General features: G+C 38.7%; 1 protein-coding gene across 2 annotated transcripts in view; it reads left to right on the top strand.

The window, feature by feature from the left end:
* The window catches only part of ipo11 (importin 11), a 116338-nt gene that overhangs the window by 36773 nt on the left and 65666 nt on the right, over positions 1 to 13899 (top strand). For both annotated transcript variants that reach the window (XM_071483400.1, XM_071483401.1), the window contains exons 15-16: positions 473 to 578; positions 10461 to 10587. In XM_071483400.1, the coding sequence (XP_071339501.1) occupies positions 473 to 578; positions 10461 to 10587 (233 nt within the window). The remainder of the gene's footprint in view (positions 1 to 472; positions 579 to 10460; positions 10588 to 13899) is intronic.

The following is a 13899-nucleotide window of genomic DNA, read 5'->3' as shown; positions in this document are numbered from 1 at the left end:
CTAAGAAAGTACTATTGCTAGAATTGCTTTAATATGTTGTTTTATCTTGGGCATGATTATTTTGCAGGACAGAATTATAGCAGATTCTGTTTATCTTATTGTGTTTTCTTGACCTGAGGAGCCCATTGTAAAAGGATTTGCACCCACATAAAACAATTTAATTTTAAACGCTGAAATAAAACCTGACAAGTGATGCAATGTGATGTGATTGATAAGATAAGACTCTTAAAGAACAGCCTATTTTGCCAAAATGCAGTAATTCCCTCTTTAAAAGGAGACAATAATAATGAGTTTTACTCCCCTGCAGCTAGTTTCTAATTTTATGAATCTATTATATGCCTTTTGATGTAATTTCTTTAATAACTTGAACTGCTCTTTTTTTGTACCGCACTTTTTAGAAGTGAAATATTTTCAATCTTAACACTGTGACTAAATTAAATTGGTTTTCTGACTGTGGTTGTTTTATCTGCAGTATACAATGCAGTGGGACTGGCAGCCTATGAACTGTTTGACAATGTGGACTTTGACCAGTGGTTCAAGAATCAGCTTCTTGGAGAGTTGCAAGTCAGCCATCACAGGTATTGTGTTGGGAGTGATGCATTTTATTTGACACTTTCACACATGTTTCTCAACATCTTTTTTATCTCTTTTCCTTTTGTCATGATATTTTATCTTTAACAAGTAACTTGTATTACACAGAGTTAAGAAGAAATAAAAAATGCCAGCTCTGCCTACAGTAGGAGAAGATGAACACTTGACACTCAAATTGCAATGCAGTCATTTGCAATGTTAACGCAGTTACCTGCATAACACCTCATAGTATTTTTGTTCTGTAAGTAAATACAGAACATCTAAAATGTTTTCTGTATGGCCTAAGAAATGACCACAGTGTTGCATCACCTCTCGTCTGACACAGGTTTAACAAAAAATTGAATGTAGTATGTTTCCCCAAGGAACCTCTCATGACAGGGTCATTCAACTGAATAGCATTGCTGATGTTTTATAATTTCCTCTTTCCTCATTGTGTGCAGTAGTATATTTAAACACATCTCTGTTAGGAAGGTGGTGACTCTTGTTTATGTCACATTTTGCATCACCAATGTCATGCAGGCTTGACACAATAATAGTGAAACCTTAAGCAACTTGGGAGGTCTTTTTTTAAATGGGTGTTTGTTTTACTGTGTGTGAGCTGCCATCAGATATAAGTGGCATCTGATACATTGCATAGTTAACATTCCTTTCAGTGTAACTCAATGTAATTGACTATTAACCTCTGTCCAGCTATTAATTACAGTCAGCGGCACAGTCGCTGCATGCCAAAAGGCTCATAAGTAGCCAACTGATGTTTGGAGCCAGTGTCTGTCACAGTCACATTAACAACTGCTGCTTATACTCACACAATCAATCTGAAAAGAAAAACAGTCGAACAAACTGAGAAAGAACTAGAATCTGATCATAGCTCAGCTGCAGTAACAATAAACAGTGAGGTGGTAGATTGATGAATAATTCAAACGCATTAATCTATTATTTAAATAGTGATGGGAAAGAGGGAGACTGGCTGGAGGCAAGGTGGCATGATTGATATGAAGAACAAAGAAATGCCCCATACACACAGATGACAAGACTATCAAAATACAAAGCCTGCAGCACTCAAAAGGTCGGCCACTCAGGTTGGTACTGACGTCAGGGTGGAGGTCTACTGATGTCACTGTGGCTCTGTTCCCACTCATTGCAGGTGTGAATAAACCCTCCACCTTTTTCAAAAAAAAAAAGTCTGTTCACCTCCACACTATGTAATTTGTAGTTTTAAAAGTTTTACTTGATCATTTTGTATTTGAGCAAACTGAGCTCATCAAGACAGAGGCACAGACACAAGAAATTAACACAAATGAACAAACACCACAAGAATTCAGCCAAACAGCCCCTCTGTTGCTCTTCACGCCTCTTATGCACTCACACACCAATGCAAACAAGCGTACAGCAAGTGTACATTTATTAACTCTGCTCCCTCAATAACAGATGAAAAGAATAGAGGGAAACTAACAAATGTTTTAAAATAAAATACTCTGGATGCGTTGTTTCACCCATTATCTGGCTCAGGGCATAAGTGATAACAGCCGGAGGCTCTATAGTTAATATTTGTTTGCACTCTTTATATCTTATCTTCATCATTTGTTTTAGTCTCCTCTGTGAAATTGCTGATAATGAAAAGATAACTGTGCCCATATCCCCTAACTGCCAAATAATGTGTTTTTGAAACAACATGATAATAAGACTTCATGCTAAGAGGATTTTTAACTCAGCCAAGGATGTTATGTCTTCACCAGTATCTGTTTGTTTGTTTGTCAACCGGATAATTCAAAAAGTTCACAACTCATTTGCACCACACTTAGTGGAGGGATGGCGAATGGGCTAGAGAGGAACCCATTAAATTACTGGATCCCTTTAACTGAATCCAGTTGAAAGCACAGATCCAGAAATTTTTCCAAAACATTGTGAGGGGATTTTTCATCATGTTCTCAGGAAGTAATGTATAGGTCTTCATGTAAAAAATCAGACACATTAATGGTTGAGATCTATGACTTTGTACAATTTGGTGCTGATCCAGAGAATAATACCTCCGCCAAGGCCTAACAATCCTAAACGTGTGTCAGATCTAGATTATTACCTGGATCTGACAGATGTTTAGGATTGTTTGGCCTTGTCGGAGGTATGTGCTGCACAGAGTGCCATTCTAGTTTTTATGTTTAGCAAAGCTGAGGACAGCACATAAACTTTCCAACTCCCATTGAGTTCTGTGATCTGAGGTGCTGAATCAGGCTATCAGATTTTAGATGTTCCTACTGTCTTTGAAGAGGCTGGAGGTTCAGCATGGATATTAAAGCAGGAGCATGTTTGATGACCTCCCTCACTGAGAGGAGTTTCTGTCTAGTTCTCTTGGCAAATGTCCATGTACACTATTATTCAACCCCTAACCTCAGTACTTGGCGGAGGATCCTTCTGCCTTTATAACCTCTATTAATTTGAGTAAGTGCTGACAAGCTTCTGACACCTCTCTTGTGGAATATTTGCCCATTCTTCTTGTGCAAAAGCTTCCTGCTCAATGAGGTTTGATGTTTTCTGTGCTGCAACTGTGCTGCAACTGTGCTGCAACCGCTTCTTTAAAATCCACCAAAGATTTTCTATGGGATTTAAATCTTGAGACTGAGAAGGTCACTTCAGAACATTCCAGTACCGATTCATTGACCAAGAGCTTTTTTTTTGTTGTCCTGATGAGAATTTTGGGGTTTCTTTCACGGCCAGGCAGGTTTGCTGTGGTGTCACAAGTTTTAAGCTTCTATACAATGCCCCCAATGGTGTCTCTAGGAATGTTCAAGGTCTTGGAAATCATTTTATACCCATTAGGTTTTTTGGTGCAATGCAATTATCTCCTTTCTCAGCTTTTGTGGAATCTCCATAGTCTTGAGCATGGTTGCAACACACCTTGAACACATCCCCTGGGTGATGTTCAAGGTGTGCTTTTAAGGTACCTCAGTATCAATAATTGCATAGTTTATATAGTTAATTTAACTTCAGATTTATCCAGATCAAACAACAACTAGTGAGAGGTATGCTGGCGACCTGAGGGTACCAGCCGCACCAAATGACAGACTGACCAAACCTTTGCATCTGCTTGATTGGAGAGCTGGACCAGGTGCTGCTCTAATCAGGATCCTTGGCTCACGGAGGATGTGGGAACAAGGGATGCTGGAGCCAAACTTGCATAGGGGACCACACATCTACTGTAAAATACAACATCATTCATTTTCTTTGTTCATTCAACTGGTAAAGACTTAGTTTAAAGCAAACTGTATGTAACTGTATGTAAAATGCACCACCACTGAGTAGCTAAATCAACCAGTGACCACTCTTTCTCAGCCCACAGGTTCTTTGACCTTTTTTCCCCGTTTTACCTGGTAGAGATTTTTTCTAAAGCTGAATCTTTTGCAACACAGCACTTTAACACCCACATGTTGTGGTCTGACCAAATAGATTTTGTTTGATACCCTAGGGAGTTGAACTACACATTGTATATATGGTATATACACTTAGCGACCAGAGAGTTGCTAGTCTCTGTTCCATTCCATTGGCCACATTTGAAAGAGCTGTCACACTTTGTGGCAGTCACTCAACAAGGGACTTGACGTGCCTTGCTATCAAAGTAAATCATCCACACACCAGTGCTTTGCACAACTGCCCAAGATTTGTTGGTTGATGGTTCTTTTTACTGATGCTGCTTTTAGGTCAATTCCAAAGGTGCTAAGATATATTGATAAGGGGGAATTGCAAGGACCATGTCATCAAGTGTTATATTGTCATTGTATTTACTTGCAATACCCTTTGCCACCCGACTTATCTCTGTTTTGTTCAAATGTTCCAGCCCCACAACTGTACAGTTCTCAAATAATAATAATAATAATTTCTGGCTCACAATAATGAATTTTCAGTATTACTAATATTATTACTAATATTATTGACATATGTGCAAAAATAGAATTACCATTGCATATACAGTATGCTTATGAACTAGAGGCTAACGTTAGCATGTCTGACATGTAATTATGAAGATGTCTAATAATTTATTTATCTGTAGATGAGCTCCGGGAAAAATATTTTTAGTTACCAACTCATTCAATATTCACCAACAATGATTCAGGCACTAGACTTAAACACTTAAGGTTTCCTGACAGGCCCTTTTATGCAAACCGGAACCGTCCCCCTTTTGCTCCCGTAGACATGAGTTGCCATGAAGTATCTTGCTCCTCCATGTAAAATGTTTGTGGGAATTGTCTGTGGCAGCTTGACAACAGGTGCATCAAAAGGTCAAAACGTGATTAACATGATCAAAAAGAAAATAACGCATTATGCTCGGTCCTTAATCTCATCGCGATTAATTTGTTAATGTTGACAGCCCTGCAAAAAAGATTAAATGTCTTTCTTGATGATAGTTAGTTAGTTTTATTTTCCCTACATAGTCCACCCTCTGGCTGCTAAGTGCCTGTTAATAATGTTTATGGCAATGTGTGTATATTGTGTATTTACTGTTTGTGGGTTTGCTGAATTGCTTGAGTGTGCTGGGAGTAAGCCCATATTGGGAGAGTTGAGGTGAATTCAGCCCATTGATTATTTCACCAGTCTGTTTAGTTTATCTCAACAATATTGTGTTGTTCCATGGGAAATATAGTCTAGAAATATAGAAAAACAATAGTAATAGGAAATTAACTCTCTACTTCACTTTATTATTTTTTTCTAATGTGACCCACAAGTCTCCTTTTGCGGACAGATAATTAGCTTTTCGGACTCCAATGGTGATTATCCAAGACTATACAAAGTCAAGTCATCTCAGACTTTTGAACCCATGAGCATTTTTCAATCAACCCCCATCAGCACTACTTTAAAGTCATATATTTCACCTAGGTATAAAAGCACTCCCTGTCTGCTCTGATCTCATTTAGTTTTGCAAACCCTTTGAAAATCGTAAGGCTGAAATATTTCCATAGCTTGGCAGCACCTCTGGAGAAGCAGGAGGACAATACCTGTATTGGCATCTGCCAGGAGCCACATCCAAAGCAGATTTTCTGGTTGACATATCTGCCTGGTGTGCATTTGTTGTTGTTACCAGAGCATTCCCATATTGTGCTGTATTGCCTGTCTTCCTTGGCCCCCTGGACATTGGCTGTTTCCTGCAGCTTGCTTATTTAGACTTTGATCCATGTCACAAAGAACAGTGAAATACTAGATATTAACAAGAATATGCTTATCAAAGGGGGGAACAAAAAAGAGCTAAAAGTAAAGCCTGTTTCTGTGGAGAATCCAGTGTCATTTGAGCGGCTAAATTAATGCTGTCCTTGACAGACTCTGGGGTTTGGAGTAGAGGTCTGCACCCACCTGGTCCCACACTGGCAGCATTTTCAGCTGCCTGCTTGCCTTCCAACTCACAATTTGTTACGGTGGGATATCATTTCGATCTGATTTATTCTGATCCTGCTCATAAATTTTGGTTCTGAGCAAATTCCTAGGACATTTTTGGCTATTCTTCAGCTTGTTACTCACTTATCTCCAGTTGGCACTGGAATCGAGTTGTGTTCCAGCTAAGTTTCTATCAATGACAGAAGCCATGCACCTGATACCTTACTGATAATTAATTTAAAATGTTTCAATAATATAGTTCCAGAGTTGCAAAGATACTGTTTATGATTTTAAGAGTGTTGAGTGTTACAAAACAGCATTTTTTGCCATGTGTGGCATGTCATGGTGATGAATATAAAAGGCTATAGAGCCTGCACTGCAAACGTGCTCATGCCTTCGTGCAGCTTGCGGGAGAAAAAGAAAGAAAATGAAAGAAAGCTATCATCTGATATTGGTCTTATCGGACCTGCAGGCCATCCTTCCCCACACAGAAAACCTTTTCAGAAAACCTGTGAGACACCAGAGATCGACTAATGTACTTATTTAGCGGATGAAACTCTTCAAATTTAATTTCAAATGCTATGTAACTTTACCTTTATTGGACAGACAGTTTTAATAACTGTATATGCTGCTATATGCTATAACATATAGCAGAATAAAGCAAAGTTCTCTCTTCTTACAGGCTAGGTATGTTCAGGTTTTGAGATCAATCGGTAAAAGTTTTCCTGTTTTCCAGACGTTGAAACAAAAGCTGCCTGTTCAGCTAGAAGTCTCTTAGTAATGCAAACGTCAGGATCTCTGAACTCTTGAACAATTTTTCATGTTGAAGTGAAGCTTTTCATTTCAGACCAAAATTACATTTTGTTGACAAGTGATCATCGTGTAAGTGTGATAATACCCTCCAAGTTTGTACATTCCATAACTGTAATGGATGTCATGGAGGGAAATCAGTGATTAAGGTTTTAGCCCTGTGCAAGTTTGTCTGTATCACACAATATGAAGTAGTAACAGTCTGAAAATGAATCACCGCATCTGTCAGCAAAACTGTTGTGTGTGACTTACACCTGTGGTTGAGCCTCGGGGTGATAGTAAGCCCCTTTTTAAAAAAACAGAAAGCTGGTTGTCGCTTTTTGACATGACGACTACACAAACGCATACTGTTTGCACAGTCCTGCTTGCGCACTTATTGGCACACACGCTTAAATTTTGACTTGCTGTCAGTCCTTTCCTCCCTTGTCTGGGAGCGATGACAGCACGTCACCTCTGAGCACGTATACACACGTGCACATACACAAAATGAGCACATGACTTTTACTACGACACAGCCACACACGGACAATCTCAGAATTGCCAGAAGGAGCTTTTTGTGTCAGCGCGACACATATAGATAAAGATACCGCCTGTGCTCCATCATTCTACTGTCAGACTCTGGCAGCACTTTGGCATTTTGACATCGCCTTTTGTGGCCTGACCTTTCGTGTGGAGTTTTGTTAGAAAAGTCAGTCACTCTCCTGGGTTACAAGTAGATGCTGTAAAATGATGTCCTCCGTTTCTCTTCAACTTTATTCTCTCTTATTGCTCATTTTTACCACTATTGGTAGATTTTTGATGACTTTATGCTCCAAACATAAAAGACTTATGTTCACACAGATAGGGTTGGGCTTATGACACAAAAGAAGTCCCATGTTGGACAGCCTGGGTTCATGATCTAATACCATGTTGCCTGATGATGAATATTACCTGTGTGAGTTCAGCAGTTCTGGGGGTTTCCCTCCTTACACTGGATTGAGTGTAACTCTGCTTACTTCTGCTTCTTTTGAATCGGCTCCCACTGCGACTCGCACCGTTTTTCACCTGGTGTTGACACCCTTAAATGAATAGACTTTGAGTCACCAGTGAGAATACTGGCTGTTTTTCACAGTGCTGGAGCTTAACAACTATACATAAGTATTGTAGAAACAGCATGAATACGTATTTGGTAAAAAACATTTGCACAGCACGAACCACCTTTTGTCCCCAATGCAAAAATCCTACAATTAACAAAAATTTAAGGTGTGTTTTTTTTTTTGTTTTTGTTTTTTTTTTTTAAACATAAGTGGCATAGCATGTGACTTGGTAATAGTATTTACTTATGGGTATTAGCTCAGACTTTGTGAGAGAGTGTCCCTGTCCTCAATCTGAGAACTATTAACCTTAAATTAAAGAAACTGGGTTTCATATTTGCCTCACATTAAAAATGTTATGACAGTAAAATGGCAGTAATCACACTATTGAAGTTTACTTCAACATACTGTCAAACATGCAAAATACGAAACAATGGCAGCATGGCACAAAGACCTCAGACTTACACCATTTCCAACACAGCTACATTTTACAACACATTGTCCTAAACTTGACATAATATCTGCAAAAGAGAAGCAAAGGGAAAGTGTTTTAAGAGAAATGTGAGATAATGATTCCGCTTTTCATTTAGTGCATATTTTATTTACATGTGTTTGCCTAGAAGGATGAGCGGGGTCGCTGACAGTTGTGTGAAGTTATTTAGGAGGAGACAGGTTAAGCGAGGATGAGTCATGTCTACGTTTTGACTGATACCCCTGTCAACCTGCCTGTCCATCTGCCTTTCCACTCTTGTCTCCCACTTTGCCAGCAGCATTGATAAAAAAACACCACCAGCTGTGGTGTGCACAGCTAAAGCAGCAGACAGAGTTGGGAACACTAATCTTTTAGTCACTTCCAACAGGGGCCATGAATGAATATTAATCAGCATACGGATAATGATTTCTTCAGATATAATGCGATGATGACAACTGTCAGGATTTATTTTTTGTACACTCAAGCGTGAAACACACTTGCCAGTGGTTGTCTATTGCACTGTGTAGAAAAAGAACCATAATTTGTTGTCTTATCGAATACACAGACAAGGTGAATCTGGGACACTGATTATTTTCTGAGTGTTAGTGTGACAACAAATAATCATCAGTAATTTAATTATTTACTCTTGATGTAACCGACTTGCTATCTGAGTGTCAGTTTTCCAGTGCCAAGCCGTTGTTTGGAGCCTGATTATAGAGAGGAGTCTGGGAATGTGCCCATGGCCGTTGTCCACTGGCACTGCTGTACCTGCTCTACCGTGGTGAATTTCCTTTCATGGTCCACTGCTCCTGAGCAGTTTAGCCCAGGACTGTCCAAATGCCATCTTGTGCTTTTAATGATGAGAAATCAAGTTCAAGTGACATTTAGATTAATGTTGTTAGTGATGGTAACTGAAAGGCTCAAATTTTGTTTTCAAAATGCTTCTCACTTTTTTTTTTTTAATTTGATGTACTGAGCATGTCCAAATCCATTAAACCAACTTTCAATTGAATAAAAATAAAAACAAGCTTTTTTTCCTTTTCACATAAATAGTTCACTTCTTGTACACACACACACACACACACACACACACACACACACACACACACACACACACACACACACACACACACACACACACACACACACACACACACAAAATTAAGTCCTGAGTCATGCTGTTGTTTAGTGTCTTCTGGCTTGTGGCCCAGACTTTGGTCTCTGCCTCCCTGTGGATATTTGACAAGATGCCAACAAGAGTGTCATCCCCCCTATCCTTTATCCTCTCGTCTCTCCCCTCCTTCATTCCTCCATCCACTCATTTCTGTCAAGGCGGTCTTCGGACACAATATCTGTCGTGGATACAAACCACGGCAGATGCTGAGGGACACTTCTTGGCTGCCCAATACAACTTACTGCTGAAAAACCATCAGTTCCCATCATTCAGTGCCTCACATTTGAGACATTCAATGTAGACCATTTTAATTCATATCACACACTATTTTGCCCCAGAGACTTTTTGGTCTTTCTAGTTTTCTAACTAGACTATTTCCCTTATTTAGTCTTTAGACACTGGTATCACTGTCCCTCATACCTTCTTTCTTATTCACAGGCATTCATTTAAACAAATACAAACACAGTATAATCATTCTTAACGAACCCTTTCTTTATCTAATTGTCTTTTTTCTCAGTTTGTTTATTGGGTCGTGTTTTTGAGCCAGTTTTATGTGTAAAGGATCACTGTGCCACTATCTTTGCCTCTCTGTTTTCTGGTGACATACACATACACTGAAATGTGTGCAGCCAGTGTGTGGGCTAAATTAGACATAGTCTTGGAGATGGATATGCATAACAGGGGGACAGTGATATGGGCTTCTCCCCAGAGCACAAATTCTCCTGCAGTCTTTAAAGAAAAAAGAAATTTCAGGATAAATCATAAATAATGACAGCGGAGATTTCATCATTTAAATAGCTGGCCCAGTTGTTTGTACTGGATCCATAAGCACTGTGACTACATGGTGGAGATAAGATTAGAGAGCCTGCTGGTTCATTTTTCCAAATATTAATATGGTTGAAGAGTGCAGAGAAGTCTGTATTTTTCTGCAACCACAACTTATGTCTCTCCTCACCTCCCCTCCCCTCCCTCTCCTCTCCAGGTACAAGTTGATTCGCAGACGAGTCATCTGGCTAATAGGACAGTGGATCTCTGTGAAGTTCAAGTCTGACCTTCGACCCTTACTTTATGAGGTCATCTTGAGCCTCATGCAGGATCCTGACTTGGTGGTAAGGCAACTACATGTCTTTTGCTTATTATGACTGGAGTGTTTTGGAACTTCCTCTGAAAACACTGGATTTGTAATGACTGAATTGGGCCATTAGTGAAAGGGCGCCGTCAGCTACACAAACACGGCTCTCAGCTTAACAGCATGGAACTGCAGCTATTATGCTGCCAACTTTCTATCTTTCTGTCATCTGATTTCTCAAGATACTAATTAGGATGATCTTTTGTATTTCTTATAAAATGTAATTTTTAATATTGTTTTAAAAAGCTCAACCTTATGATTTATTCAGTAAAATTTTTATTCAGACTTTGCTTTGAAGCTCTGATCCTGTTTTGGAAAAGTGGCTGTTATCATGCTGCAGTCATTCTCAATTCAAATTACATTTTAACCATCATTGGGTTTCTTGTCTCCTGAGTCGTGCCCTGGATTGATGTGTTTTCTTTTCACAGAATTTATATGAAGGAAATTTCTTTTGCATTATTTATAATTCAATTCAAGATAATCTCACCATTAGTAAACCACACTTATGAATACCTGGGTTCAATCTTTCTGCGTCTGATTGCCTCTTCGTGTGAGGAACTTTTAGATGTGTGGTTATTTGCATTCCTCTTAGTTGCAGTGCACATAATGTGATTGTAATATAATTAAGTCTATAATATAATTAAGATAATAATACACCTAAGTTAATATGCACACAAACATGCTGATAAGACTAATGGGATGTAATGTGTGCAGCTCTCTGAAATGAAGAGCGTGTCCCCACTTATGACATAGATGATGCATGATCCCTTTTGGGTGCTTTAATTAAACAAAGGGGGCAGGAGCACACATGGTGACAGTCAGGCTATAAAATAGTATAGACAGGTCTGTAGCACACTGCTTTATGGTCACAACCGACAGTACATTGCCACGGGGCCTAATGCCACCTGTTGCTATGGATACCAATTAACTGAGGCAGGTCACATCGCTCCACATTTCATTTCATTTGGGCTGCTGTACAAATGATTAGCAGGCAGCTACAAGCTGGAATAAAACTTGTGTATGTAGCACTGTATATATGTAGCCAATTATCCATGCACTGCCCATTTAATGGCTCCCAATAAAGTGATTCTGCTCTGAATATACATGTCATACATGTCACAAAGGTCCCCAGGATATGATTTTGTTTTTATTTTAGCATATAATTATTGGGCGTACATGTAGCCAATAATATTCCTTTTTAGATTTTCCATTTCACTTATTTTATCCCCAAGTGAAGATAAATATATATTGAAGTTACTCATAGAAATAAATTCTTCATTGGTTTCACAAATTACAGTTTTAATATGAAAAATTTGATTCAGAACACAAAGGTTTTCTTTGGAATCTAATGCTAGAAATTGGAAATTGCTTGGAGGTTTGTGAGGGAACTGATGGCTCTTACAGTTTCTTAATTCAAACAAGGTTTCTGTTATATTACCAACCAGCTCACTAATCATGCTGTGGTTCCTGATCAATATTGTCTGAGACAATTAGAGCCTCTTGGGCAGAATGATATACTGATCATAAAGTTTTAATGGACTAATGGAGCCCTCTATCCATCAGTCCAATTAGTTATCAATATCTCTATTGCTATTCTGTGGCCCTTGTTGTTCAGATTGAAAGTGAATCATTCACGGTAACAGTTACATTTATCTCTGATATTTCATTTTCTGTACTTCAGTGAAAGGAGTAATTGACAAGAGAAGCTTATTGATTTCCCCCTTCTGCTTGGCCACCTAGGCTCGTAACTGCTTTGCTTTTTGTCTTACAAGAGAAATTCTGTGTAAGAGAGGGGGTAAGGTGGTTGAAATGATGATATTTCCATTAATGTGGCCCTATGGGAAAACTGTAGAGTGACAGTTTTATGAAAATGGTCATTTAACTACATGTGGACAAAATGGGTTTCAGTTCCAGAAATAGTGTCTTGAAATTAGATCAGTTAATTCAATAAGAATGTTAAAACATAAACTGATGCCTTGGGTTTTGTCAAAAACGAATTTCTCAGATGAGAAGTATCTTAATCTATAAGGTTGTGTTCATTTCGTGGAGACACTAATTCCTGATGCATTGGCAGCACCCTTCACCCTAATCTAATCTACTTGTTTAAGAACTCTAACAATGCCTTGTACTTTTTTTTTTTTTTTTTTAAAAATAAGTCAGTTAGATAGACTTCATTTACATGTCGGTGATATTACACACAATTCCTTTCCCTATTTTAACGGAGATACGAACCAGATGTTTCCATCGTTGCAGAGCTCGGTGTCTTAATAACAAACTCACCTTGCGTCCTTCAATTAGATTTACATGTCTTGTTCAACCGTCTTAAGCAGCAAATATGCTTGTAGGGATCCTGTTGTTATGTAACAAAAACCAGTTGAATAAGAAATGTTTTTTTATTTAACTGATTTACAGCTGATACAGCTTCTTATTTAATTTCAGTTCATTATTAAACATGCTAATATATTGTTGTGCCTTTGAGAAGCGTAGATCTCTACAATAGATATAGATTGTTGTTGTAACCTTGCACACTCTGGGAGCTTTGTATATGAGACAAAGCCATGCAACAGTTCCGTGGCACCTATCAGTGAACTGAATCACAGATCACAGGTGTCTGTTACTTGCAGCCTACTATTGTGCCAGTTTTTCTCTCCGCATTTCCTCTAATACTCTGCTCTCTAATAGCTGCATTCTCCTCTGCTGTTTACTCACAGATTCTGAGTCAAGGCTAAAAACAATCTCGGTGGCAATTTTACCGTTTTCAGGCCATTTGCATTCCCAGTGGAGGGTAATAAAGTTTTCGAGAATTTGCTTCCAGCTTTGACGACATCAAGCCGTGCAACAGTTTGCTGCTCGCTTTTTCTCGACCACAGGAAGGCTCTAAGGTACTTTAAATATGGATTTGAGCCACATAATTATAAATGAATGTTTTTGGTTACTATATGGGAAATGCACTATCCTGACTGACAACGCAGATTATTACTGGAAATGAAGATTACAACCTGACAGCAAGAAGAGAACATGACAAACATGCAATGTCAGAGGATTCTGATGGACTTTTCTTGATCAGAATTTGTCTCAGATTCTTACTTGATATCATTCGGCTTTTTTCCCCCCCTGCAAAATATTTGTCTCCAGTTATCATTTGTCTTCTTTGTACCACAATCAGTGTAAAATGATTATTTCTATCGTTAAATTCTCTGAGAAAGACAACTAAATCCAAAACACTAATCATTAATCATTTCTTTCTCATTATGATAAAGCTTACAGCAAGCTTGCTCTCTATTTCCAGTGA

This window comes from Trachinotus anak, unplaced genomic scaffold (genome assembly GCF_046630095.1).
Source record: "Trachinotus anak isolate AG129_WGS33_773 ecotype Australia unplaced genomic scaffold, CSIRO_AGI_Tana_v1 ptg000008l, whole genome shotgun sequence".
In the NCBI taxonomy this organism is placed as follows: domain Eukaryota; kingdom Metazoa; phylum Chordata; class Actinopteri; order Carangiformes; family Carangidae; genus Trachinotus; species Trachinotus anak.
The sequence above is the reverse complement of the archived record's forward strand: the minus strand, read 5'-3'. Positions and strand labels throughout refer to the sequence as shown.